Source organism: Microtus ochrogaster, linkage group LG4 (assembly GCF_000317375.1).
Source record: "Microtus ochrogaster isolate Prairie Vole_2 linkage group LG4, MicOch1.0, whole genome shotgun sequence".
Taxonomy (NCBI): domain Eukaryota; kingdom Metazoa; phylum Chordata; class Mammalia; order Rodentia; family Cricetidae; genus Microtus; species Microtus ochrogaster.
Genome location: NC_022030.1, coordinates 11,905,328 through 11,932,998, shown reverse-complemented (window position 1 = coordinate 11,932,998; position 27,671 = coordinate 11,905,328). Strand labels below are relative to the sequence as shown.

Here is a 27,671-nt window from a genome sequence, read left to right as displayed (position 1 = left end):
CAACATGTAGAAGAATGAAAATAGACCCATATCTATCACCATGCACAAAACTCAAGTCCAAATGGATTAAAGACCTCAATATCAGTCCGAACACAAGGAACCAACCTTCATTTCTGTTTGGTCATGTGCCCTTCAGTTTATGCTTTCCTTGAAAAATATCTACTAGATTATTTCACATTTTTTTTTTTCAAAATAACTGAGGCTCTGGCTTCGTGGCTACTTGGATATACACATCCTCTTCCAGTAGAATGTTCTGTAGCTCGAGTGCACCTTAACACTGCCCAGCTGCCTGACAGCCTCTGCTTCCATCTTAGTAAACTTTAATGCAAAGGCAAGGACCCAGTATTCACTATACATGTTGAGAAAGAAACTCTGATGCCCAGAACAACTTCATCTTTACAGCATCAATGTTAGTTTTGTTTTGCTAATGCATCACTTGCTCATTAAAAAGCGAAAAGGTGCATAACAGCAAAGCTGATATTTCTTTTTTTCATAAACTAAACTTACTCACAAACAATAAAACTATTTTAAAGTACAAACATTTTAGTTTTTATGAAATCATCTCAATATTAATAAAGTGTAAATGAAATATCACTACTGAAAAATGACACATAAAGCTTAATATCATTAATATCACATAGGACATTAATTCATATGTAAAAGATAGTACCTAGACAATAAAAATTGAAATGTAGATTCACATTCAAAATGTAATTTCTAGACATAGAGATGTTAGACTTATTTTCAACAATTTAAAGAACTTAACCAAGCCATACAAAATAATTACTTTTGTAACACACCAGGCTTTCCTTAAGAAATATAATTATGTCACCCATAATAAAATATAGGAATTCAACTTATAATATGAATTAAAAATAAAATCTGTCACCTATTTACGGTTATTTACAATTATCACATAACATTTCAACAGAGAAGGTAGAAGAAACAAGAAAGGATACAGTTTAATTTCAGTGTACCTCATCTTATATTTAGTATCATAAAGATAGTCTTACTGTACCAAGTAAAGGCTGTTTTCTCTAAGGGGAACAGGTGAGAAAGCTCCGCATGGTCCTAGGTAGTGATGTCTGACCAGGCATCTCTCCCGGCCCTTCAGAGCAGGCAGAGGACAGCTGCTCAACTGCCAGCCTCTGCTCAACTGCCAGCCTCTGCTCCTGGGGTAAGGAGTGGGTCAAGTACTGCATCCAAGACATTTTCAGAGCGAAAATGACATCACTGAATACTTAATGACAAGAGCATCGTTTCTCAAGATTCATTTATCCAAAGTCCCTACACAGAGGACTGGATGAATAACTGGTAATATTTCCAGGATGGGTCTTTCCAATTTATGCAGATAGCTCTAGAAATTAGTATACCTAGGGCTTTGGCTAATATTAGAATATATTCCATTACTGACTTGAAAGGACACAGGCAGAGGAAACAGAAACAGAGTTCTAAATCTTTATAAAAAGTAATTGCCCAAAGATGCCAATAACAACGAAAGCAATACGAGATACAGATCGTATCATTGTTTTAAGTAATGACAACATTCAATATTTTTCAGATATTGTAACATAATTTTAAGATTAAAAAAAGAGGTAAGTTTTTATCATATTCTAATAATATACAGGGTAAAAATATTAGACTTTGAAATGTTTTTCAATTTTTCTCTCAAGAGCAGTCACAAATTCATTACAACAATAACTAATATACATTAATATTTACACATCAATAATTACATTTACATAGTATATTTACACATGTGGTCATTAAACACTACTAAGGGGTAACCAGGCAGGAAGCAGAGGTGGGGCAATGAGAACAAGAGAATTCTGGTAAGAGGGAAGTCAGTGCAGTCGTCATCCAGACACAGAGGAAGAAAGATGCGACTGCCTTGCCGAAAAATGTACCAAGCCACGTGGCTAACACTGATAATAATTAGGGGCTAATATAAGTTATAAGAGTTAATAAGAAGCCTGAGCTAATAGGCCAATCAGTTTAAAATTAATGTAGGTCTTTGTGTATTTCTTTGGGACTGAATGACTGCAGGACCGGGTGGGAAGAAACCTCTGTCAACAATCAGGGAGAAGGTGCAATGGCGAACTCACCATGCAGGTAGTTCTAGTTTAAGCTATCTAAACCTTCCACTCTCTGTCTTCACTGAGACACGCCCCAGCTCCTGACAATGTGGGCTCACATAAGTACACGTGCAGAGCTTTTGGACTAGTGAAACAAGTGAGACATCAGACTGGGTTTTCATTTAGTAACAGACACCTAAGTTTCCTTTCCTTTCCTTCAGTTTAAAGATTGGACAGCTCATGTGCACTTAACACAGGATGACGTATCATATGTGTTTTCTACACTTTATCCCTTTGCCAACGATAGAGACTGTGTTGCTTCTCAGTTTTGGTAAAAAATGGATAAAGATAGCACCAACACTTGGATGTAGTGTTTTGTTGTAGACAGGTTCTCTACTTTGAATAAACATCAAAGGGTATGACTTCCTTTTTACATTTAGGTATGTGGTCTGTTTTGAACAATTTTTTTAAGTTTTTATTTTCTGTTTCAATGACTTAATCCTTGTTTTATTCTTACTTGGTTTAAACTTTGATTAACAGGTGCTAGTTAACATGCTATCTGAAGACATGCAAATAGCATGTACAGACCATCACCTGCCACTTAAATGTTCAGCTTCTATGTATGAGAGAACACAGTGCTTGTATTTCCATAGTTCAACTGGTTCCATTCATTTGGCAACAACTCACAGGATTTCACTCATCTTCATGGCTCAACAGCTTATATTTACATATTGTGCTGGCTAGTATTATGACATCTTGACACAACAGAGTCTTTATGGAAGAGGAAAGTTCAACTAAAAATTGCTCCAACCAGACTGGCCCATAAGCAAGCCTGTGGTATATTTTCTTGATAGATGTGGGAGGGCCAAGCTCACTGTGAGTAGTGCTATTCTGACTTGCCAAGTGGTCCTGCTGCTATAAGAAAGCAAGCTGAGTAAGCCTTGAGGAGAAATGCAGTAAGCAGTAGCCCTCTATGGCTTTAGCTTCGGTTCCTGCCTCGAGGTCCCTTCCCCGACTTTCCTTAGTGATGGGCTATAAGTATAGTACGAAAAGAATCATTTCCTCCCCATTTGACTTGGTGCTGGTGTTTATCACAGCAAGAGAAACCTAACCAAGACACATATATCAGATTTTCTTTACTGGCTAATTTGCTGATAGTCAGTCATCTAGGATGATTCTTCTCGGGAATAGCGGCATGTGAATATAGATACAGCTACCTTTTTAGCTTATGGATTTATTTCCTTTGAGTATAAATCTGGGAATCTGGAAGTGGGACAGCTGGATCACATGCTAGAAGATCTATTTCTGTGTCTGGACTATTATCCACAATAACTGTCTTAACTAATATACTATAATAGTGTATAAAAGTCCTTAATCTCCTTATCATTAATATTTTTGTAGTTCTGATTTGTGTTTCACAGTCAGCTAAAGATATTAAACATTTATATATATTTGTTGGTCATTTCAACTTCTTCCAAGTGTTTATGTAGATCACGTAGTAATTCCCCCCCCCCCAGACAGGGTTTCTTTGTGTAGTTCTGACTGTCTTGTACTCACTCTGTAGACCAGGCTGGCCTTACTCAGAGATCTGCCTGCCTTTGCCTTCCAGGTGCTGGGATTAAAGGTGTGTGCCACCACTGCCCGACAACTTGCTAATTTTGAAATGTTCTATTTTTGGTTACAGTTCTTAATTTACGTAAATATTCCATATATTAGTCTTTTATCAGTTGACTCGTTAGAAAACATGTCCCCCATTCTCTAGGCTGTCTCTACACCGCTCAGCTTTTACTGTGGAGTTAATACCATTTGTCAACTTTTGCTTTCATTTTCTGTCCTTTAGGAGTCATCTACATATAAAATCACTGGCCTACCAATGTCTATTAGTTAAATTACCTGGCGCGAGAAGAAAGCACAAAACATGCAACAAACCTGCTTAGGAGTTTATTCGAGAAGACATGTACAGGCCTGGTGAAGTCAGTGTGCAGAAAGAGAGGGCTGAAGATGGTGCTCTAGATTTTAAAGGCTGCCTAGCACACGCGCACAGGGGGATGAGATGACGTAGCCACGTCATACGTAGGTCATGCAACCATGCTGCACGTGGGTCACACAGGGCCTTTAAGGTCCCGGAGGTGACTAGGTATTTTTGCCTGAAGGCTTGTCCGCACATGTATGGCCCTGGAACCTGGAAGTACCAGACATGCTAGTGGCTACAATTGTAACAATTAGTATTTCCTCTATATTTTCCTCCAGTAATTCCAAGTGTTAGGTCTTGTCTTTAAGCAATGTTAATTTGATTTCTATACAAGAGCTAAAAGGGGATAACATTAACCTTCTGCAGAGAGATACCCAGTTTTCTTATCACCATTTTCTACAGAGGCTGTCTTTGGCCCCTTTGTTGAGAACAGGTTAACTGGAGATGCACAGTTCTAAGTCCATTCACTGACATCCATTCTGTTACTCTGGTATAGACATTGGGTTTATGCCAGTACCATGCTTTGATTTTCCATGACCATAAGATCTAAACACTGAATGTGAAATAAATATTTGCCTCAAATCCAACTAGCGGCAAAACATAGAAGTGAGAAAAATGAAGAAGATGACATCAACACAACATGAGCAATCAAATTACTGAACTGCAGACAGTGATGCCGATTTTCATCATTGTTAGCTTTTTCCTTTCTGGATAGTGTAATAATGTAGTGCAGATTAGGAAAATCACAATGACAACACATAGTGATTTTGAAATGAAGGAATGTAATTGACCATAAGCTTTCACAGTAGTTGTGGCTAGACATGTGTCATTATATCCATTACAGAACAAATGAAGAGAAAAAAATAGTAAAGAAAGAAAATGGAGTGAGTATCTTTGGATGTGGGTTTCTCTGACCATCTTATAGAATCCTGGTTCCCTTGACAATGGAACAGAGATACTGAAAAAAAAAAAACAAAACCTTGAGTATCCTTTATACTCAAACTTATATGGTAAAGTCAAGGAACAATTACAAACACGACCCCAAATAAGGAGAAACACAATGCAGCCTACAGAACGCTGGATGACTCACCTTGGGAAGCTGTATACAGGTCAGGATCGATGACTGGACCAGTCTGTGGACTAGGCTGCGCGGTATTACTCGTTACGCCTGTGAATGAAAACCAGAGATATGCAGAAAGTGCTTCATGCCCTAATAAAGTATTAGGAAAGCAATCAACAGTTGGTAATTATTTCACTATTTGAACATTTTCTTCATTCTGATGAATTAATTTGATTAATTAATTGATTAATTAACTTATATTACAAACTGGAACAGAAAACGAGCAGGAAAATATGAGTGTTAACTTTCATGACAAGTGTTTCAATTCTTTTTAATTCTTTGAAATATATAATAACACCATTTTCCCCTATCGTTTTCCTCTCGCCAACCACTTCTATGTATGCCCTTGCTCTCTCTCAATTCAATGCCTCTTTTAATTGACGTCATATATTATCTATGTACACATTCATAAACAAGTAACAGTGACCTGCTCATCCTATATCATATTACTTGTATGTATGTGGCTATATGGTCACATTGTTACCATGTATCTTTAAAGGAGGAGGCTCCCTTCCCACCATTTAATCTCTTAAGCTGCTAAGTATCCTTGAGGACAAAGTGAGACAAAATAATGATTTATTTTAAGTTGGCAGAAGAGTACAGTTTAAAACCATGTGAAATTGAATACTACAATTCTCCAGTTAATATTTGTAAGATGGTACTTCTTCCAGGTAAATGAGTGATTAGCTTGACTTCCTGTTAAGCCTTGTCAACACTGTCATACTGAATGAGGAACTAGCACTGTACTCCAGATATAGCCTATTACTCATCTAAAAATTAGCAAATTCACTGAAGTTTTATAACAAAAGACTACAATGATTAGATCAGCAGGGAAAGTAAACAAAGACAAGCTGATTAACTCCAGAAACCACATGATTTCTGAAAATTCAATTCTGTATGGCATATGTCTTGGAAATAGTAATTAGGTCTGCATAGTAAGTAGACTGCTCTGTGTGCTTTGGAGTTCATACGGCTTAGACATTGTAATGCCAGATTAATACATACAATTCTTGCTTCCTATTTAATGGCCTTACAATGCTCCTTTTCAATGCATGGATCATGATTTACAGAACAACTCATTATTAAGAAACTCATGTTTTTACACCTTTTGCTACTACACACAGTATTACAGAGGACGTACCTTTCAAGGTAGAGCCAGGAGACACAGGTAATTTATGGTGAACAATTCAGTGACCTTTTGCTTAATTTCGATGAGTGCTAACAAAGTATATTTAGCTATTAACATTTGACATATTTTTCCCATAAATACTTAAAAGCACACATAAAGTTAATAATAAAAAAAAGAATGTTAGAAAGCTGGGTATGGCGGTGCATGACTTTAATCCCACGACTTGGGAGGCAGAGTCAGGTAGATCTCTGTGAGTTCCAGACCAGCCATGACTACAGAGTGAGACTTTGCCTCAAACAACAATTAAGAAAGACTATTAGAAAGCTAGGAGGTCTGAGAGGCTGTTTGTCAAACCTAATTTAACAAAAAGGCAGACATATCTTAAGTAGAGATGGCCGTCCACATCCTCTGAGCAGGTAACACCAACCCTTCCCAAGTGACTCATAATCTTCTACAGATTAAATCTTTCAACCGATTCCTTCACACTTTCAGGCCAGCATCCTACGATAACTTTCAAATAATTATGTGTGATAAGCTGTATTAAGAACACAGTAAGATTCATAAACTGCCTAGTTATACAGGATTATTCCATGTAAAGAATATTTTAACACACAGTGTGCATCTTACTAAATTTTCGGTCAGTCGTTCAGCTGTACATGCCTGAGGCAGGATAGTTTGAATGTGTCTCTTCCTGTCTGTCTTAAAGCAGAGGCAGGTCTGCCCTTTTGTGGAAACCAAATAATGGGTTGACGTAAGCTCAAAAATACCTGGTAGGTTGGTAATGTCTTTTAGGTTACTATTTAGTCACTGGATGCTCTCATCTGCTTTTTTTTTTTTTAAGTCTGTTTTGGATTTGGATAGGTCCCTCTGGGCAATCTGTACAGTGGTCACAACTTAGACTGCAATATGGTGGAGTGAGATAAGTCTCTTAAAATCCACTCCTGGAGGAAAGCAGTGTGCTTGAGCATTTATTTCTTCCTGTCACTTAATAAAATGCAACTATTATGTCAGAATGTAACTTCTGAGTTATGCTTAGCCAAACGTATTAGAAGGCAGCCATAAGTGTTTAAGAATAATGCAACATTTTCAGTTAACAAACTTGTTCTATAGAGTAAATGGTACAGAAACTCTTAGGAAGGGAGACGTAAGAGTTGGTTAGGAAGCTAAAAAAGATTAACTCCCAAATTTAAACAGAGCCTTGAAATGCAGTGGGGTGCAGAGGCCTAGCAAAGAGAAGGACCTATAAAGACTAAGAGAAGCAGAGGTAAGAACGTAGGAAACCAGATGTTCCATCCTCCATGGAATGAGGAAATGGCACTGAGATAAAAACACAGGCCAGGATGTCAACAGGTAAATGACACCTCACAGAACACAAGAATATAACTTCTTCCTCCACAGCTCCTCACAGAACTCAGGTTTGCAGTGTGTTAGGTGAGAAATGAAAAGGCAAGCACTGGCTGGGTGGTGGAGAACACCTTTAATCCTTGTACTCCTGAGACAGAAGCAGGAAGATCTATGTGGGATCTATGTGAGCCCAACTTATCCACATAGAGAGCTCCAGGCCAGTCAGGGGTACATAGTGAGACACTGTCTCAAAAAACAAAACAAAACACCCAAAAGTTAGCAGCAATAATATAATTCTATCATATTTATCTATTTTGATTTTCTGCTAAGGCCTTCTATAACATAGACTGCAAGAAGCACTCGTTTTGAGAGATAAAGTGAACATTATTAGTGTCCCATGTGGCTTAGGCACAGAGGCAAACACTGCAAACAACCATTATTCCGGCCTGCTTGCACCCAATGCTTTTTCTGTGGAAGAACTAAAACTTGTAAATGAGTACATACTATTCTTCTCAGCTATCTGAAGGATTTCCCTTCGATAAAAGTGCATCCTGGATCTATTACATGGGAGAAGGTAAATCACTCTTCAAGAGAGCAAGAGGGGAAACATCTGTTATGTTTATAAACTAAAACTGTTATTGCTTTCTTTTATTTGACAGCTATGAACTGGATAAATGTAACAGAAAAGAACCTGGAGTTAAGAGGAGATCCAGCATCTAAACTTAATAACTAAATAGAAGTATGTCATTGAGAAAGCAGCTTTGGATTTGAAAAGATTTTAGATTCTTATCTACTAAGGATGACAGACAAAGGACACAGAAAGGAGGTAGCAACTAGCTAACTAAATGAGGTCAGAATCTTGAATTCAAATTCCGTTCTTCACTGAATATGTTTCTTAGAAGTTTTACTTTTATTACTTTCTCTGATGAATGAAAGAGGAGGTAGAGAAGGAGTAATTAGGATACATAGAATGCTATATTTATACACATATGTTCATGGAGAGACAGGGAAAGAGAACACACAGCCATCACATGCTTTTGTTAACCAGATTAAAATGTACTGTGCACACTAGAATACTTCCTAGATTGCACCTCCTAATATTTATTGTCATGAATATTCCTAACAATAAATACTATTAGTGGGATCATACGAAGCTCTCAAGATTTGAAGTTTTCCATTGTACAAAAATGGCAATTTTATATAGGTCAATCAAATAGTCCTCCTACCAAAAGTATAGTTTGCTGTTTCTCACACAAAGTTAATCTGTATCGAACCCACGGTAATTTTAGTACAGTGCTGCCCTCATCATGTGGGTATTTTCCTCTGTATGCTGTGACTACCATTAATAAGTAAAGAAACTGCTTTGGACTATAGCAGGGCAGAACTTAGCTAGGCAGGGAATACTAAACTGAATGCTGGGAGAAAGAAGCCATGTAGTCAGTCCTGTTAGAGCCAGAAGGAACTTCACCCAGTAAGCCAAAGTCACGTGGTGATACACAGATGAATAGAAATGGGTTAAATTAATATGTAAGAGTCAGCCAATAAGAAGCTAGGGGTAATGGGCCAAGCCGTGAGTTAATTAATATGGTTTCTGTGTGATTATTTTGGTTCTGGGCAGCTGGGACAAACAAGTGGTATCCCTCCTACACACTCAGATCTGTTTCTACAGTAGTACCTTTCAGGTCATCTTTCTGTACATGCTACACTGACATATGATATTTGTCTTGATTCACAAAATGATTTTGAATGCCCATTGACTCTCCATGGAGAAGGAAAGAAGGCAAGAAAAGAATAAGGAAAAGAAGCTAATTTGTAGAGTGCTTACTATGTGCTATGGCTACATCCTAGTCAGTTCTATGCTTACTATGTGTTATGGCTAAGTACTAGTCAGTTCTATGCTTCTGATTCTGTTGATAATTAAATAAATGTGAGGAGTAGGCATGATACTAATTTCATCTAACAAAGAAATACATAGGGTGAGAGAAGTAGATGTCAATTGAATTATTGCAAGTCTATAGTTTAGTGGGAAATAACAAACATTGTGATCTGCTTCCAAACGCATGGCACGCTTATTTTGTAAGAATGCCTGTGTTTACTCTTTCAGGTACATTTTAAGCAGTATTTACTTATGGCAGATACACTAGGGTAGCTAGTTTTGTTTAGGTACTCTAGATTAGAAATATTTCCAAAGACTATAAAACATTTAAAAATTGTTTCATGAACTGTATCTAAGAACAAAGTCACATTGGCTGCACTAGCTATGTCATGACACACACCATAAAGCCTTGGAATCCAGGTGAACTATGCTATGTGATGACATAAGAGAGACAGTGAGACAACGGTCAATTTCATCAATAATAGAGGCAATGTATACAAATCCAAACCATACTAAAGCTTAAATCTTGGTTGTAAATGAGTCTCTATTTGGAAGGAAGGTAGATGTTTTGTCAGTGATACAAGGAAATGGAAGAGTGCCTGCTGTTACGTGTAAGTGCCTACACCTACCCCATCATCACTGTCAATGAGACCATGAAGAGGCAGAGGGAGCATCCTAACTAACACACCCAGTGAGAAAGAATCTAGTATTGCAGAACTAGTCTAAATCTATAGTGGAGAGGACAGATAGGGAAGAAGACAAAAAAAGGGAAGAGCCATTTCTATAAAGTAGAGAAAACATCATTAGCAAAATAAGAAGCAAACAGTAATCAATACTTATAAGCACCTGTCATTGCTCAAAAATTTAGACTGTAATAAATACTAAAACAAAAGTGAAACAGAATGTTTCAAACTCTATTAACATTATTATGTGGACCAAATGTAAGTGTTGCTCCTACTTCTAAAAACATTTTTTGTGTATATGCCTGAGTGTGGTATATGTGCATGTATGTGTGAGGTACATGTGTATTGTGTGTGGAGCAAATGCATGTGTGAGTGTGTGGTGTAAGTGCATGGTGCTTATATATGCCTGTGTGTGATGTAGTGTACATGGTATGTGAATGGGTAGGGTCTCTCAAAAACATCTGGAGCCAAGATACCAAGACCAGAAATCTCCTTGTCTCTACATTCTTTAATGTTGGGGTTATATATGCGTATGTGGCCATGGTCAACCTTCTATGTGTGCGTTGGGATCTGAACTAAGGTCCTCATGTTTGTGTAGCTTGCTCTTACCCACTAAGCTAAGTGAGCTATTTCTAGCTTCAGAACTATGCAATTTTTATGAAAATGGGGACACAGTACTGAATTCATACCTGTGCTGTGTGGCACTTCTGCGGGTGTATTAGCTGGAGCATGTGCACCTGGTGGAATCTGTATCCCACTATAGCTGCCTGGTGCCAAGTTGCTTGGGTCATATGTTGAAGATGATGGCTGAGGCGGCTGAGTGGGCAGAGAGGTGGCACCAACATCTTCATTTTCTTCAACATCTGTATATAATGAACGTACAATGTTGAATCAGGCATTTTGAAACACAATTGCTAAGTACTTTATTCTTCTATCACATGACAAACACAATTCCACATAATGCATCTGATAAGCATGCTATTTCCTGAAATAATTTTTTATTTTCTTAAAAAATTTTTGACTTACAATGAATACCACTTCCTTAGGACAGTAACAACCATGTCTACACATCATTTACACATATTTATTTCTTTAAAACACACTTCAAGTGAAAAATAAGGACAATTTCTTTGGCAAAATAGGCCAATATAAATGTCCAAAATGGACTGTTTTTTTAGATAGTTGTCTTTTATTAAATATTTACTATGTACAGGCTATTATTTATTACTGTTGTTCAAAGATTAATAAAAATTAAAAATGAAATTTTATGTTCAGATACTTACAGTATATTATAATAGGTGTTTGGAGAAAAGTGGACTTTGGATTAGAAAAGCAGCTGAATGATTTAAGTGGGGCTACATGAGCCATACTTGTAAGGACACGGAAGACAGTGGTGCTAAGGATGATTTGAACTGGGGGGGGGGGCTACACAGTTTACTTTAGCTAAAAATTTGTGATATTTTAGCTGAAAATTTGGGTGTTTTTGCCCTTGTCCAAAATGTCTGCCTGAGGCTAAATTGAAGAGTTTTTGATTAATGGCATTGGCAGAGGAAATGTTAAAACAGCCTAGTACTGATTCTGTCATGTGGTTATTAGTGTTCACGCTTATGAAGAACTACAATGAAAGGAGCAAGCTGAGCACGGAAAAATACAAAATGGACAGTTCAAGGAGAAAGGGGTAGTAGGAAGTGGAATGGAGGTAAATCCTGTGTTCAGGGAGATAAACAGGTTAAAGGAAAGCCTGATGTTAGATGAATACAGGGAGTTGAGAGTTCAGGGTAAGAGTCTAATCAGCTAAGTTTAATTCTATGAAACAGAATTAAAGAAAAGCTTAGGGCCAGGTGTAGTGGTGCACACCTTTAATCCCAGTACTCTGGAGGCAGAAATAGATAGATCTCTATGTTTGAGGCCAGCAAGGTCTACATTGTATGTTGAATCTAATTTGCTTTACAGGTGGTTATAGTTAAGAGATTGTCTTGAGTCTCAGAAGAAACTGAACTTTTAAACAGGGTTGCACTGTGACAGAGTATGGGGACTACTGAAGTTGTGCTGTGACAGAGTATAGGGACTACTGAAGTTGGACTAAATGTAGATTTGCATTATGATATGGCTACAAGCCTATGGGGGCCAGGGAGTGAAATGTGGTGGTTTCAAAGAAAATGGCCCCAACATGCCAATAGGGACTGGCATTTTTAAGAGGAATGACCTTGTTGGAATAGGTGTGGCTTTGCTGGAGGAGAATGTCACTAAGGGGTGGGCTTTGAAGTCTCAAATGCTCAACCCACATTTCAAGTTGCATTACAGAGGTATAGTAATAAAACAGCATGTTGGGGGTGGGGCAATGATCAATGGAATTAAACTGAATATTCAGATGTACGTTTTTTTTTGTTTTTTGTTTTTTTTTGTTTTTCGAGACAGGGTTTCTCTGCAGCTTTGGAGCCTGTCCTGGAACTAGCTCTGTAGACCAGGCTGGTCTCGAACTCACAGAGATCCGCCTGCCTCTGCCTCCCGAGTAATACCCAAAATACACACTAGAGAAAATACAGCTTCTCCTACAAATGATGCTGGTAAGCTGGATAGTTGAATGTAGAAGAATGAAGATAGATTTATATCTACATCCTGTATCAAATTTGACTGACTCCAAATGGATCTAGGACTTCAACATAAAACCAGATATCCTAAATATAATAGAAGTAAAAGTGAGGAACAGGAATTGGTACAGCCACTAGAGAAATTTGCATGGAGGTTCCTCAAAAGGCTGACCATTGCCAGGCAGCGGTGGCACACACCTTTAATCCCAGAATTTGGGAGTCAGAGGCAGGTGAGTTCGAGGCCAGCCTGGTCTACAGAGTTCCAGGACAGGCTCCAAAGCAATACAGAGAAACCTTGTCTTAAAAAACCAAAAGAAGAAAAAGAAATAGAAAAAACCCAAGAATCTTAAGCATATACCCAATGTACTCTACATCTTAGTACAGAGATACTTGCTCAGATTGTACAATTCTGCTCTATTCATAATAGTTAGAAATTAGAAACAGACTAGATGTCCATGAACTGATGAATGGGTAACAAAAATGCGGTACAGAACACAATGGAATATTGTTCAACTATTAGGAAAAATGAGATTGTGATATTTGCAGGTAAATGGATGAAGCTAAAATAATCATCTTGAGAAAGGTAATCTATAGCCAGAAAAACAATCATTGTATTTTTCTCATATGTGGATGCTAGCTTTTAAATATTATGTATGTACGCTTCAATTAGAATAGCGAAAGAGATTAGGAAGGTAGCAATAGAAGAGGAAACTAGAATAGATGGATTAAAAGGGGGAGGGTGATAGAAGGGCAGGGTAAAGGAGGGAATATGGGAAGAGACAAATAACACTAAAAGGTTTTTGAAAAGCCATACGAAAATACTACTGCAGAAGCTTAAGTATATATAGACATATGAAAATAATTTAATAGGAATTAACATACAATGGTGAGAACAATGCCCTAACTATGCATGTTACACCACCAAGTAAAACCTTGGTTTTTTTCTTTAGCACAGGTAGGGCTATATCCTGTAGTCATTGGACAACGGTGTTCCTATAGATCCTCTGTCCAAATAGTACAGGAATTTCCAATGCTAGTTCTATTGCTGAAGACATCACTCATGTTATCATTCATGGAGAAATTGAACTGGAGCCCAACTAAAAGCTTCATCTGTACTAATTAGCATACATGGTGTTACAAAGTACTATACACGCCATCAGAAGAGAAAAGTACTATACATGCCATCAAAAGAGAAAAGTAATCATCATTATCTTCAAGCTATGAACCCTGTGACTTACAATAGCAACCTGCCTGCAAAAAAGACACTCTGCCAGTGGCACAATGTTACAAAAATAAGTAACCAGGATTTCTTTTTTTAAAACCTAAGGTCTACTCCATGATATACAGACCCAATTCTTGACACTGCTAAGGTGGTCAAGAATCTGAGACTAGACTGCCCTAGAGGAAATTTACTTCTAGTCTGCAAAGGGAACATGGTAGTAACATGACTCGTAATGACATACTGTTATACCCAGAGATAAGTATATCATTCATTATCAGAGAACCATGGTCTTGCAATAGATGGTAAGTAACATAGAGGAAGAAGCTTGAGAGCACTCAGTCCTAACTGGGATGGCTTTATCATCTTTCCCCTCAAGGCTCAAGAATCCAGACAGAAGAGGAGGTGGAAAGACTCCAAAGAAATAGCATTTTTTTTTCAGGAACAAGACTGATGATCATCTGAACTCAGAGAAACTGTGACAGCACACAAGACCTGTATACAAAACCCCACACAAAACCCCAGGCCAGATAGAGAAGTGGGTACAAAGTTCCAGTCCTATCCAAGAAGTTATTTGCAATTGATCCCTGCTTGGAGAGAAAAATAATTTTCTTCAATGAGTGAACACAGGAGTTGTTAGCTAATACGAAATATGTGTGTGTGCACGTGTGTGTGTGTGTATGTGCTGTTTTGTATTTTTTTTGTCCTTTTGGTGTTTTATTTCTTTTTTAAAGAGAGAGAGAATAAGAATTTGGATGGGTAGGGAGTGGTGAAAATCTGAGAGGATTCAGGCAAGAGAAAAAAATAAGATCAAAATATACATAAAAAAAAGACAACTTAAAAGAAAATGGTGATGAAATGGAGGAAAAGGAAACTTTATTCACCGTTGGTTGGAGTACACATTGGTGAAACCACCACAGAAATCAATGTAAAGGTTCTTCAAAAAGCTAAAAATAAGATTACTACATAAGCCAGTAACTCTAGTTCTGGGCATAGACCCAAAGGACTTTTATATTCTACTCCTGAGGTACTTGCTCATCTATATTTACTGGCACTCTTTACAATAACTAGGAAACAGAATTAGCCTAGATGTCCATCAGTGGATGGATAGCTAGTGACAATGTGGTATATATGCACAATGAAATCTCATTTACCTGTAAAGAAAAGCATAATTCTTATCTTTATAGGCAAATGGATGAAACTGAAAAAGGTTACTCTGAGTCAGGTAACTCAATCCCATAAAAACAAACATTGTTTTCTTTTCCTACGTAGGTCCTAGCTTCAAATCCTTAAGTTCGTGTGGTTATCTTATAGTACTTGCAAGTCAGGTAGTAGAACTAAGAACTAAGTAGAAGTAGAACTAAGCTGAATGTTTCCTTCCAACAGTATAATCTTTATAGTACCTCTTAAAAGGTGAAAATCAGGGAGCTGGCATCAATGGTCTTACTTGGCTGTAAGCCCTACAAACTACAATACCAACATACAGGCACAACAATGGCATGACTGTTAGAGGAGTAACCATCTTATCTCTGACTAGATATGAGGTCAGCTTCCCAGCAAAGAACCCAGGCCTGGTAATGGAAAACCAATCAAAAACCTGTGGCTCAGGCAATCTCAGGCCCTGGAAAGAACTTACTACTGTTGATTAACTTAACTGTCACAGTACTAAGCCTCCTTCTAAATATCTATATTTACATCTGTCTTAGTCTAGAGTCATGAGAAGAGAGTATCAATTGAAGGATTGGTTCAGATCAGACTGGTCTGAGAGCATGTCTAACAGGAATTGCCTTGATTATTATTTTATGTAGGAGAATCCCGCCCACTGTGGGCAGCAGTATTCCCTGACCAAGGCGCCCTGGGCTATATAAAAAAGCAAGCAAAGTATAAGTTTCCAAGCAACCCACAAAACAGTGTTCTTCTATGGTTTCTGGTTTCAAGTCTCTGTTGAAGCTCCTACCCTGATTTTCCTAAATGACGGACTTTTGCGGAAATAATACTTTTCTAATAAAACGACCTCAAACTGTTTTTGGTCAAAGCAATAGAAATGAAACTAGAGACATTCAAACAAAAATAATTGCTCTCAGTCTGGCTCAAAGTCGGTTCACCTTGCAATGAATGGTGGTGAATGTAAGAGACTCAAGGTGCTTGCTGAGTCGTAAGTTCCAAGTGGGACATTTATATCACCCACTAGAAACTCAGGAAATATCATGAAAAGGAAGAGAAAAGACTGTAGCATCAGGAAAATGACGGAGAAAGTCCAGGAAATGCTAAATTCTTAGAATGACATAGCTAATGCAATCATGATCTCACTGCACCACAGCTACCAATAATGGGCTTGCATATGACTGGACCTATCAACAGTCAATCATATTATGAATTGCAATGTAAATATCTGTTTTCTGATAGTTCTTAGGCAACCCCTATGAAAAGGTCATTTGACCCAATAGGGACCATGACCCACAGATTGAGAACTCCTGATCTAGGGGAAATAACTAGACTGCTAGGTCTCATGCTAAGTATATAAGTAATTTAATATATTTGCTTTCCGTTTCCCATAAGCCACCTGTGAATTACAGCTGATCAGCATCATTGACAGCACTAACAGCCATTCATTAAATCATAACTCTAGCTTTTAGTAAGTACATGGTTATTTTTTATCTCACCAATTAATGATTTCTGCATTCTTCCTAGGGCTTATGTGACATCCATCCATCCATCCATCCATCCATCCATCCATCCATCCATCCATCCATCCATCCATCCATATTTGTATTTGCTTGGAAGTTTTAAAAAAAAAGTCTCTATTAAGAAAACAACACTAAAGTATTTGCTATCTAAATTTTGGTAGGATCTATGAAGATGAGTATATGGAATTAAAAATTCACTTCCCACTTTTGTATGATCTGTAATTTTTGGAGTCATGTAAAGTATAACCTTATCCCTGCCAATAAAGAACAATTAAAAAAATACACAAAAATCACAACATTAATATAATAGTCACACTTCTAGGTCACCCTGTATTTTCCTATGTAACGATGAAGTCTAGGTAGATATGGTGACAGTGGAGACATTTAGCTGACATGGACAGACAGCACATGTAAAGCAGTAATCTTAAATGTGTCCAAATTCTTGGTTTTATAATTATTGTAGATGAAAAAAATTGCTAGTACCTTCTGAAAACTTTGAAATCTTTTGAAAACTCAATATTCTACTGAAACATTTCTGCTTAGGACTAATAGATACATACCGTTATCTTCTTCTATTCCAACAGGGCCTGCTTGAGGTGTCTCCCCGTTCTTTAAGCAGTTATGGATATATGTTGCCTTCCACCTTGCATACTTTCTGTGTTTCACATTCTAAAAGGGAATACATTTATAGCACCATCAAACCATGGTAACATAAAAATAAGAATACTAACACGGGCTAAGTCACATTCTTTTTTTTTTTTTTTTCCCGAGACAGGGTTTTCCTGTGGTTTTGGAGCCTGTCCTGGAACTAGCTCTGTAGACCAGGCTGGTCTCGAACTCACAGAGATCCGCCTACCTCTGCCTCCCGAGTGATTAAAGGCGTGCGCCACCATCGCCCGGTGCTAAGTCACATTCTTGAGATGAAGTCTCTATTTGAGTGGTATAGTTCTAAGAGTCTGACCATCCCTATATTCTACTGCTGATTCTCCCAGTGGTCAGGGCCTGGCAGAATCCAAGAGAAGGACTTCTCATTAGAACACTGCAGCACTATATCACAGACAAAGGCTGCAAGGCAAGTGTTTGCGTGTCATGCCAGCAAAATTCCTAACTCTTGGATTCCTAAAGAAAAAGGAAAAAGGTTAAATGGAATTTTAAGGTAAAATATAAATGACAGCAATAACAGACAACTCGTTTCTGTAAATACATATAATATATATATATCCAAAAATCCATGAAATTACAATAAAGCTAAGCTGACAAAAGTGATACATGGTTAATGTAACTTCTAAGTTGTCATATGCTAAGTGCTCCATCTGATAACCTCAGTTCTCAAGGGGAGGGGGCAGGAATCATCCTGTTGTCTAAAGGTGAGCTGAAAATACCAGCACTAAGGACCCTGGAACTCTCTTTTCTGTTTGAGTCCCAAGGCCTGGTTCCCATTTCCCTGTTTCAGCTTTGGCTGCACATTGTTCCATTTCTTTAACAAGTTTCCAAGCAACTGTCCACACTTAAAAGTTTTCACACTGGATGTGTGCTTGTTTCATTTCTTCTATGTTCACTCATGTCACACACTAAGTCAGACAATTTGAACGTACCCATCTCTTTAGTGGTATGGGTCTGTACCTCAGCAAAGAGGAGCTTCTCTCACTAACGTCACCAATAACCTACTTCTCTTGGGCAAGGCTAGTGGACATTTCTGGCCCTCCCTCGACAAACCTGACAGCAGTATATTAAGTCCTGGACCATTTCTGTTTGTGAAACTGTTAGTTCTGTTTGTGACTGTTGTTCTCCTTCCTGCTTTTGTTACCTAGACCTCTATCCAGCCTCAGAATAGCCCGAAGGTTCCTATTCTAGCAGAGACTGCAAACTAGTGGAGTAGTCAGTGTGACTCAGAGGACTTGAAAACATCACTTCTGCTTCCCACAGTATCAGCAAACTTGTCTACAGTTGTAAACAACAGAGGCTCTGGAACCCTGGGGTTCGCTCTATCTGGCAGTGTCTGAGCTGGACTGCATTTCCTTCAGATGACATACTCTTGCATTAATGGATAAGAGATGTATCCATTAATACATCTCTCCCAGCTCTTCCACTGCCCTCTCCCTACATTCCCAGCTTTACACATCTTTAGCATTATTGTCAGGTACAGTACTTAACTTGTAGCAGCCTGTCTTTCTCCCCTCTACAACTTAAGCAATATCTACAAGCATCAGGACAGAAGTCATTGAACTTGTCTGTCTACATACTGATTTATATGGCTTCTTCATTAATCTTAAATGTATGTAACTAGCCCAAATTTGCTTCTGACGAATATCCAATAATGTGGTTATTTCCACTATGAAGTCACATATACAACTAGCCTCTCCTCTACCCAATTAACGTCATTCATTTAAGACTGGTTGTCTGTGAGAGTCATTTTTAGTACCCCATCCTATCTCTGGCCATTTCTATCATATTCAACTGACTTTGCTTTTAGAAAATATCATGTTCTTTATCTCCACATTTCAAAGATTCCCCCTAATCCCCTAACATGTCTCTATGTTTTTAATCACATTCTTCTGTGTTTTCCTCATGCAGCGCTCAGATCAATCTTCTAAAACATAAACCCATTTATATCAATCTTTTCAGTGCCTTCCCCATGCACTTGGCTATAAAAGTCTTTCCTACTTAGTTCATAACTACCCAGGCTTCTTAGTCTTCCTGTCCACTTTACTCATTATATAGCTTTCTGCACAGCTTCTATCCCTAAACATGCCCAGGCCCACATGTGCTGCTAGTTCTTGCTGTTTCTACTTTTTCTTCCATTTATTTACTTCTACTCATTCCTTATGGGGCACACCAAATATTAATTTCTCACAATGGTTTTTCTGACCTATCCAATCTAAAACTAAGTAATTTACTTAAAAATATTTTCTATAATTTATAGTTACATACTTATATTTATAAAACATTTTCTCACCTATAAACACGCTGCCATCACCAAAGGCAGCCTACTATCTGCTCTCTGTACCATGTATCTGGTTTTGATATAGTGCAATGTAGCAGCTTAACAACATCTTCCATCTGATGAATGTGTGCTCACAGAAATTATCATGTTCTTCAATAGTGTAGTAAGTTGCTTGGCTATGAATGCATTATTCAGGTTAGGAAGTTTTCCATAGAACTGATTATATAGTTATAGAGAAAATTTGAAGTCTCCAAAGTTCGACGATTGAACTTTTTGGGGGATAGGGGACTTTTGAAACAGGGCTAAGCTAGTTGGTCTAGACTAGTGAGTGCTGTATAATCCAGGCTGGTCTTAAACTTGTGGTAACTCTCTTGCTTCAGCCTCCCAGGTACTGGAATTATAGCATGAGCCACCACACCAGACTAGCAGTTTCTGACTTCTAGAAATATCATTAGCATATGGATTACTGTTTTTCCCTCTCTTTCACTGTCTTTAATAAAAACAAAACAAGCAAAAATGTCAAAGCACTAAGTTTCCATTAGAGTTATGTTTTCAAAATCCCATACAAACTGGGACTGATGGTAAACAAACACTAAATTATCTAATTTAAGAATCTCCAGGTTTACATGTCCACTTGAATCTCATTATCTACAAATGATATTATTTGAAAATGTTCAATATCCTACTCTCCAGCTATAAAATTAAAGTTATTACTTATTTTACATATAATTAGTTACCATGAATATTTTGTAGTTTAATAAACATTTGCTATTAAGACTTTAAATTAGCAATCAAAGAGATGTAAAGTAAGCTGTGCATTCCATCTTTCCCTTGGAGCTAATCATCAAGCTATGCATACAAGAAATATATTATATCAGCTCCAACAAGCAGAAAAAAATAAACCTGTCTCTTGTGCTAAGTATTTCAATACTCTTAGGGTTTTTATTGCTGTGAAGAGACACCATGACCACAACAACTCTTAGAAAGGAAAACATTTAAACTGGGGGCTGGATTACAGTTTCATAGGTTCAGTCCATTATCATCATGATGGGGACAAGGCAGCATGCAGACAGATGTGGTGCTGGAGATGAGCGCGCTACATCTTGCAGGCAACGGGAAATTAACAGTCACACTGTGGGAAGCTTGAGCAAATGAGACCTAAAAGCCCATCCTCAGTGTCATACTTCCTTCAACAAGGTCCCACACCTACTTCAAAAAAATCACCTTCTAATAGTGCTACTGCCTTTGGGGACCATTTTCGTTCAAGCTACCATAAATTCAAGAAAGAAAAACAGGATGCTCAGAGATCCCTGGGAGTATAAATGGTATTTCAGTTTGCTCTTTGAAGACAAACATGATGTGAAAAAAAGGAGAAAAGGGCAAGACCAGACAAGTAGAAAGAAAGGTCTATGCAGTCAGACAGGCAGAAATAAATAAAAGTTAAGATAAATAGAAAATCAGTCTGTTCTGGGTAAGAAGAATATGAGTGAGTTGGAAAAGAGAAATCCAAAGCAGAATCATAAGTTTTAGCTAACAACTTTTTATCACTCTCCAGGTTATAAAGCACTTTTCTACTCTTTCCTATTTGGTCTTCCATAATCACTTTGAAGTACACACATGTCATATTTTACTTCCTCCAAGACTCAGAGACATTAAGGAACCAAGTGAACAAAAAAACCTTCCACATTTATGATTCTGCTTCAGTCTCTGCCATGCCATTTCCTGCATGCTATTTCCTCATGCTGTTTTCCTTTTTCTACCATGGTCATCTTGTGGTCAAATGTCTCCTCTTTTTCAAGGCTCAGCTCAAATATTTACCACCAAATAGCCCCCCTGGTTTGCAGGAAGTTAATAATTATTTGTCATTTCCTCAAGGCAGGCACTATGCTAACTGCTGAAGGAGACAGAATGAAGAAGACAGCACAAACATTACATACAGTCCAACATGAAGGCCAGCCAGTAACTGCCATCTCTATATGTGAGCCTTTCACCCAAAGTTTGGCTCTTATCTTCTGCTGGAGAAGAAACCACACACTTAAGCACCAAGAAATAAGAGTAAAAGGCCTGGGTCCCACAATATCCTTCGTGGGCATGTTTTCAATGGCCTGAAAGATTTCCACAGGGTCCAACCATTTCCATGTAATGGATCCAAGGAAATAAGCACCTGACACCTGGATATTTGTAGAGACCTGATTCAAACCACAACAGTAAGATATTACTGCTTCATTCTTTTACCTTAGGGTTAATTGATCTCATCATTACAGATAAGGAGCTATCAATAGTTATTAGAGTTTAGTAGTAAAATCAGGCACACTACTTAGTAATGTTTTTGGTAAGGTACAATGATCATGACAAAACTTCTAATTCAGATGGAAATATATGAACCAAGAGGAAAAGACTTTAAAATGTCAATTACATAATGTGTATTTAGAATGTATCTAATAAAAAGAGGATACTTCTGCAAACAAATGAACTGCATCTTTATATACGTTAATGTTGTCTGTTTTGCGGTAGAGTCGTATTATGACCGTATAAGATTCACTCCTAGTTTCAATTGTGAGATGTTTAAATTATCCTGGGCACCTTTCCTAAGTATGTAAAGTTTTAAGAAAATATTGGTTTAAGTGAAAGAGGGCTTATATTAGTAAACATGAAACAAACTTTCCCACAGCAAATAAAGAAAAAATTGTTTTAAATCCCTATTTTCCACAACCTTGACATGAATAATATGTAGCAGAAATTTCTGACAGTTTTAACTTGAGTTAATGGACATTTGAATGCTGCTGTAAAAAGAATGTTTGATGATGCAAAGTATTTTAAGAGGAAAATTTCAAGATGTCAATATTTGTAAAATCCATTCACTCTTTTTGGCTGATTAAGACATCCTTTCTGGGAAACAGGAATTGTAAAAGGAGCTTTTACTTTTGTCCCTGGCCCCAAGTTCCTGTTTTCTAAGTGAACTGATGAAAATCACTGACAATGGCAAATTTGACCTAGTAGAGTCAGCAACGGACATGGAGATTTCTACTGAGTTCTCAGTTTGTCACCTGCACTAACCCTCATAATGACTGGACTGCCATGAAAACACATAGCTGGATTAGGTGTTCTCAACCTAAGTGCACATGATAATGAAAGGAGATTTGATGTGGGATTCCCCTCTGTATGCTGTGATTACCATTAAGGAATAAAGAAACTGCTTTGGACCTATAGCAGGGCAAAACTTAGCTAGGCAGGGAAAACAAAACTGAATGCTGGGAGAAAGAAGGCAGAGCCAGATAGAAGCCATGGAGCCACCTCCAAAGACAGACATGCTAAAACCTTGCTGGTAGGCCACCAGCCTCGTGGTAAAATATGAAATAATGGAGATGGTTTAATTCTATATATAAGAGCTAGCTAGCAATACACATAAGTGATTGACCAAGCAATGATTTAATTAATACAATTTTTGTGCGATTATTTCGGGGGGCTGAGTAGCAGGGAAACAACAAGTGTCCTTACCACAACAAATTGACACCCAACATGGGTAACTAAAAATTGACTTAAAATCTGAGAAAGTGTAACATGAAGGGCCAGGCCTGCTTGTTTGGGTTTCTGTCTTCCCACCAAGTCCCCACAACTGTTAAGCCCCAAAGAAAAATCACACATAGATCTCTATAAATTATAAGGTGATTGGCCCATTAGCTCTAGCCTCTCACTGGCTAACTCTCACATCTTGATTAACTCATTTTTCTCATCTATGTTAGCCATGTGGCTCAGTACCTTTTTTAAGTGGGGCAGCTCACATCCTGCTGCTTTGGTGGTCTGAGCAGGAATGGGACGAATCAACTTCCTTCTTCCCAGAATTCTCCTGTTCTCATTACATCATTTCTATTTCCTGTCTGGTTTTCCTGCCTCTACTTCCTGCCCCTGGCAAATCAGCGTTTATTTGAAACATGATTGACAGAATACAGACAATTCTCTTGCACCACTTCCCTCTCTTTTTTAAACCTAGTAAAAAGCATCAGATTGGAGGAAACCTTTTTATTACGGAATATTTTCATTTTAGAATAAGTTCCTTGTAGTCCTAAATTAATAAACTTATAATGATCTCATAGATCTCAGAGTTGTAGTTCAACTGACATTAAGCCACCACTATACACTAAATCTATTCCTTCTCATGTCAGTTCTGACATGTCTTAATGGCAGTTCTCCCTTTTTTGTTATTTGCTATTGTTCTAAGGCACTAGTGAGGCTAGGCTTAAACTAGGTTGGCCTGGAATTCATGATCCTCTGGCCTTTGCCTCCCAAGGGCTATGATTAAAGTATGCTACCACAAGTGGCTTGTACCACCATTCTTGACAGCTGCTCAACACCAAGCTTCCAGTCATGCTCTTATCACCTACTTCTATCAGAAACACAGTCAGAATCCAACTACTTACCGTCATAACCACCACTGAAGATTCAGGTCTGAACAAGCGATAGCTCTCATATTGACTATATAATGTCTATTTTCCCTATTCAATCCTTGTCTACCACCCTGAAAATAGTAACTTAAATAAAGACAATTCTTAACAATTATTCTGAATTTCCCCTCCTCAGTATCTTCTATTATTCTCACTGTTCTTAATTTCCACTCAGTCACAGAATTTCCCTTGCTACCTCCCAATCGTGGATGTGCAGTTATTATTAGCTCCAGAATCATTACAGAACTTGATAAAAACGATGAATTTCATCTAAAATTGCCTCTTTCTGGACTATCTATGTGATTTCCCCCCTTATTGCCTTTAAGGATTTGTTGCCTGATTCTCAGTGAAGCCTTCCTCAAATCAACTTGCTTACTTATTTCTACCTTCAATTTCTCAAGCACAATGATTAAATTGTAGCAGTAAATGCTTTTTGTTAAACCTGAATACACATTCTGACTTGGGGTTGAGGACAGTGTTGAAGATATATGTAAGATCCCCAAGTAATAAAAAGAAGTGGAAAAAGAAAAAAAACCTCCTGAGAGGGAATTTACAGCTTTCAGAACATTTTTAAAGCAGTGATAACAAAAGACTAATAATCTCTTAGTGCCTACAGCTCTCTGATCCCTAAAATATGTATGATACCTATTGTTTGTATGATAAGCAACAGATGTCAATATAGTACCAGCAGCAATGAAATATAGTGAGAAATACTTGAGACACAAGCTACAAAAATTGTTTTAATAATGACTATATTGCGAAGTACTTCTAATTACTTTCACATATAATTCCTGAGAGGTTTAGACAAAAGTTTTATAGTTGCAGAATTTTCAAAGCAACCATAATCTCACAAAACAGGTTTTAAAGAGAGCAGAACTTACTTAAAAATAATTAAATAATAAATAACCCACATAATTTATCCACTCTATTATCATAGCATTGTTATGTATGTTTGAATTAGCTAAGATTTCCAAATAACATATGGATGTTAACTATATAATAATATAGTTTCATTAAACTTATGGGAAAGTTTTAATAACAGTTTATATTATATACAGATAGACACATTCTTTCTAGCCAAGATATTCCACATATCTTGCAATCATATTTCTCAGATGGAAGACAATCTCCTCCACCACAGACATCAAGATCAGGAGTATTTACACACAGCAGTACTATCTGCTCCACAGCATAACATTGTGTCAGCTGCACCGGTAATTCCTCTGCTGTTACTTCTCCCAAGGCAGAAGATCTAATCTAAGAAGCATGCATTATTTAGTCATATTTAGTAATCATGTCTATTTATTTTCAATCTGATAAAAACTTTTTCCTGACCCTGACATAAAAACTGCTAGCATAGTTATAAAATGTCTATTGATTAGATCTGTTGGATGTTTCTTCATGTTTGGTTCATATCATATATTTTGAACAGCACTGCTACAAACTATTTAATATTGATTAGGATAATGGTGATGTTGGCTTGCTCCAATACTAGTGATGCCAGGTTTCATAACCTGGTTAAAGAGGCCCATGTGTTTTCCTTATAATTTTACTCTTTCTCTCTTTGAAGCAATTAAGTAATCTGAAGGGAGATAATTAATAGTATTTAATGCTATAAAGAGTTTCTCTGTTCTTCCATTATTTACTCATTTTATTATATGGCCCCAATGATTTTAAAACATAGGTTATTGTCCACAGTTATCAGACTTGCACTGATGTCCACACTTTTCTTCTTCATTCTCCTTCTATTCCTTTATTTACTTATAAATATTCTAAATAGATAATTTATTTATTTAGAGATAGGGTCTAAACATAGCTTAAGTTGGTCTCCAACTTGACATCTTCCTACCTCCATGTTCCACATTCAGAATCACAGGTGTGCACCACCATGTCTAGAGGAAGTTGTTCTTTATACAGACAATGCGGCCCCTTTAAGGTGTGTCCTGTGTCTCTTGATTATGACCACACTATGCATTTTTTTTTGCACAAGAAGGTCTAACCTAATGCAGTGCTTTCCTGACCTGAATTATGATTCAGTCATTTTTATAAGAGTACTGGTTCCTGTTATAAAAGACTGCTATTGAGAATCAAATCGGGTACTTAGGGTGTTCTATGCTACTGGCACTTCATTGTTTTAGATAGTCTTTGTATAGAGAAATAGGAAATAGGCACTATATGCTTTTTACACATATTACATACACGTTGTCAATACATATTCACAAAAACATGCAAATTATGTACATAAAATATATACACATATGCATAAAGTGTATATATAAACCAATGTATTCAGAAGCATGAAGTAAGATCCTCTAATTTTGCAACACAATATACTTCTCTCTCTCCTCTTGCACTTAGTTTCTATCACAGTGAAAACCTGCTTCCTTCTGTCTTTACCCATTTGTTCAATCCCAGGGTAGAGCAAGCTACTTTATAACTGCCAACTTACCCCAGATAAGCCTATAAAAAGTTCGATACTGAAAATTTTGCAATAAAGCTGACATATAATTTGTAATGTATAAATGTTATGCATATTAATTATTATTTTGATAAACAGATGTTGGTCTAAATAATACTCCTCCCAAAATACATATTTCTAACTAATAATGTTCCTTTATAGCCCTTTCCAAATCCGTTTGGCTTGCCCTCCTAAAGAAGTCCTTAAAAGTACTTTTCTTCTCTTTCCTGTTTTTTTTTTATTAGATGAACTTTTCTATTAGCTACCTATTATACACAGGCAAACATGCAAAGCATACCATTTGACTCTTCTTGTGACCAGCATTTCTACAAAATGTATCCATATTCTAGGCTACATCACATGTCAATTCTGTATCACCCTGAATAACACCACAATTTTGCATATCAATTGCTGAGATGTAGACATCTCAGTTGTTTTCAGATTTTGCTATTATGAATAAATTTCCAATGAGTAAGCTCTTTTTCTAGACATATTTTTATTTCTCTTGGGTAAGCACCAGAAAAGGAAGTGCTGGTAGAAAAGGTGGGAGTGTGTTTAATTTTATAAAACCTGCCCATTCTTTCCATAAGTAGTTACAACATCTAACATTTTCACCAAGCACAGTTTAAAAGATCTGGTTTTTCTTCGTTCTAAACATTTCAGGGGCCAGTATTTGTTTGGATGAGTTTAGTGATTGTTGAAGCTATTGGTTTTATTTTGTGTTGTGTTTTTTTTCTTTTTAAATCAGTGACTGAGTAGGTTTTAAAAATCTCCAACTATAACTACCAATTTTTAAACATTTTGTACTAAGTATTTCATATAATTTGAAAATCTTGTTATGTAGTATACAGACATTTGTGTATATACAATTTTCTTCACGAACTGAAGGAAATGTCCTGACTGCTAGGAAATGTCTCATGTAATAGACATGTAAAATAGACAGTAAAATGGAGAAGCTTACTTTGCTTAGCATTGCTGCTTGGCTTTTGGTGACTTAGTATATGACATGAATGTCCTTTTGTACACCTTTACTTTAGGAAGGGCAGCTAGTACTCCTAACTGCTGAGCTGTCTCTCCTGCCCCATCTTCATCTTTGTCAAGTGAATAATGGTATTTTTTTTTTTTTTTTTT

The 27,671-nt window shown here is 37.2% G+C and overlaps 1 protein-coding gene across 2 annotated transcripts in view; it reads right to left on the bottom strand.

Annotated features, from left to right (window-relative positions):
• Positions 1 to 27,671, bottom strand: part of Vta1 (vesicle trafficking 1) — a 57,127-nt gene that overhangs the window by 5,422 nt on the left and 24,034 nt on the right. For both annotated transcript variants that reach the window (XM_005360992.3, XM_026786446.1), the window contains 3 exons: positions 17,257 to 17,365; positions 10,889 to 11,062; positions 5,138 to 5,215 (listed from right to left, as the gene is read on the bottom strand). In XM_005360992.3, coding sequence (XP_005361049.1) covers positions 5,138 to 5,215; positions 10,889 to 11,062; positions 17,257 to 17,365 — 361 coding nt within the window. The remainder of the gene's footprint in view (positions 1 to 5,137; positions 5,216 to 10,888; positions 11,063 to 17,256; positions 17,366 to 27,671) is intronic.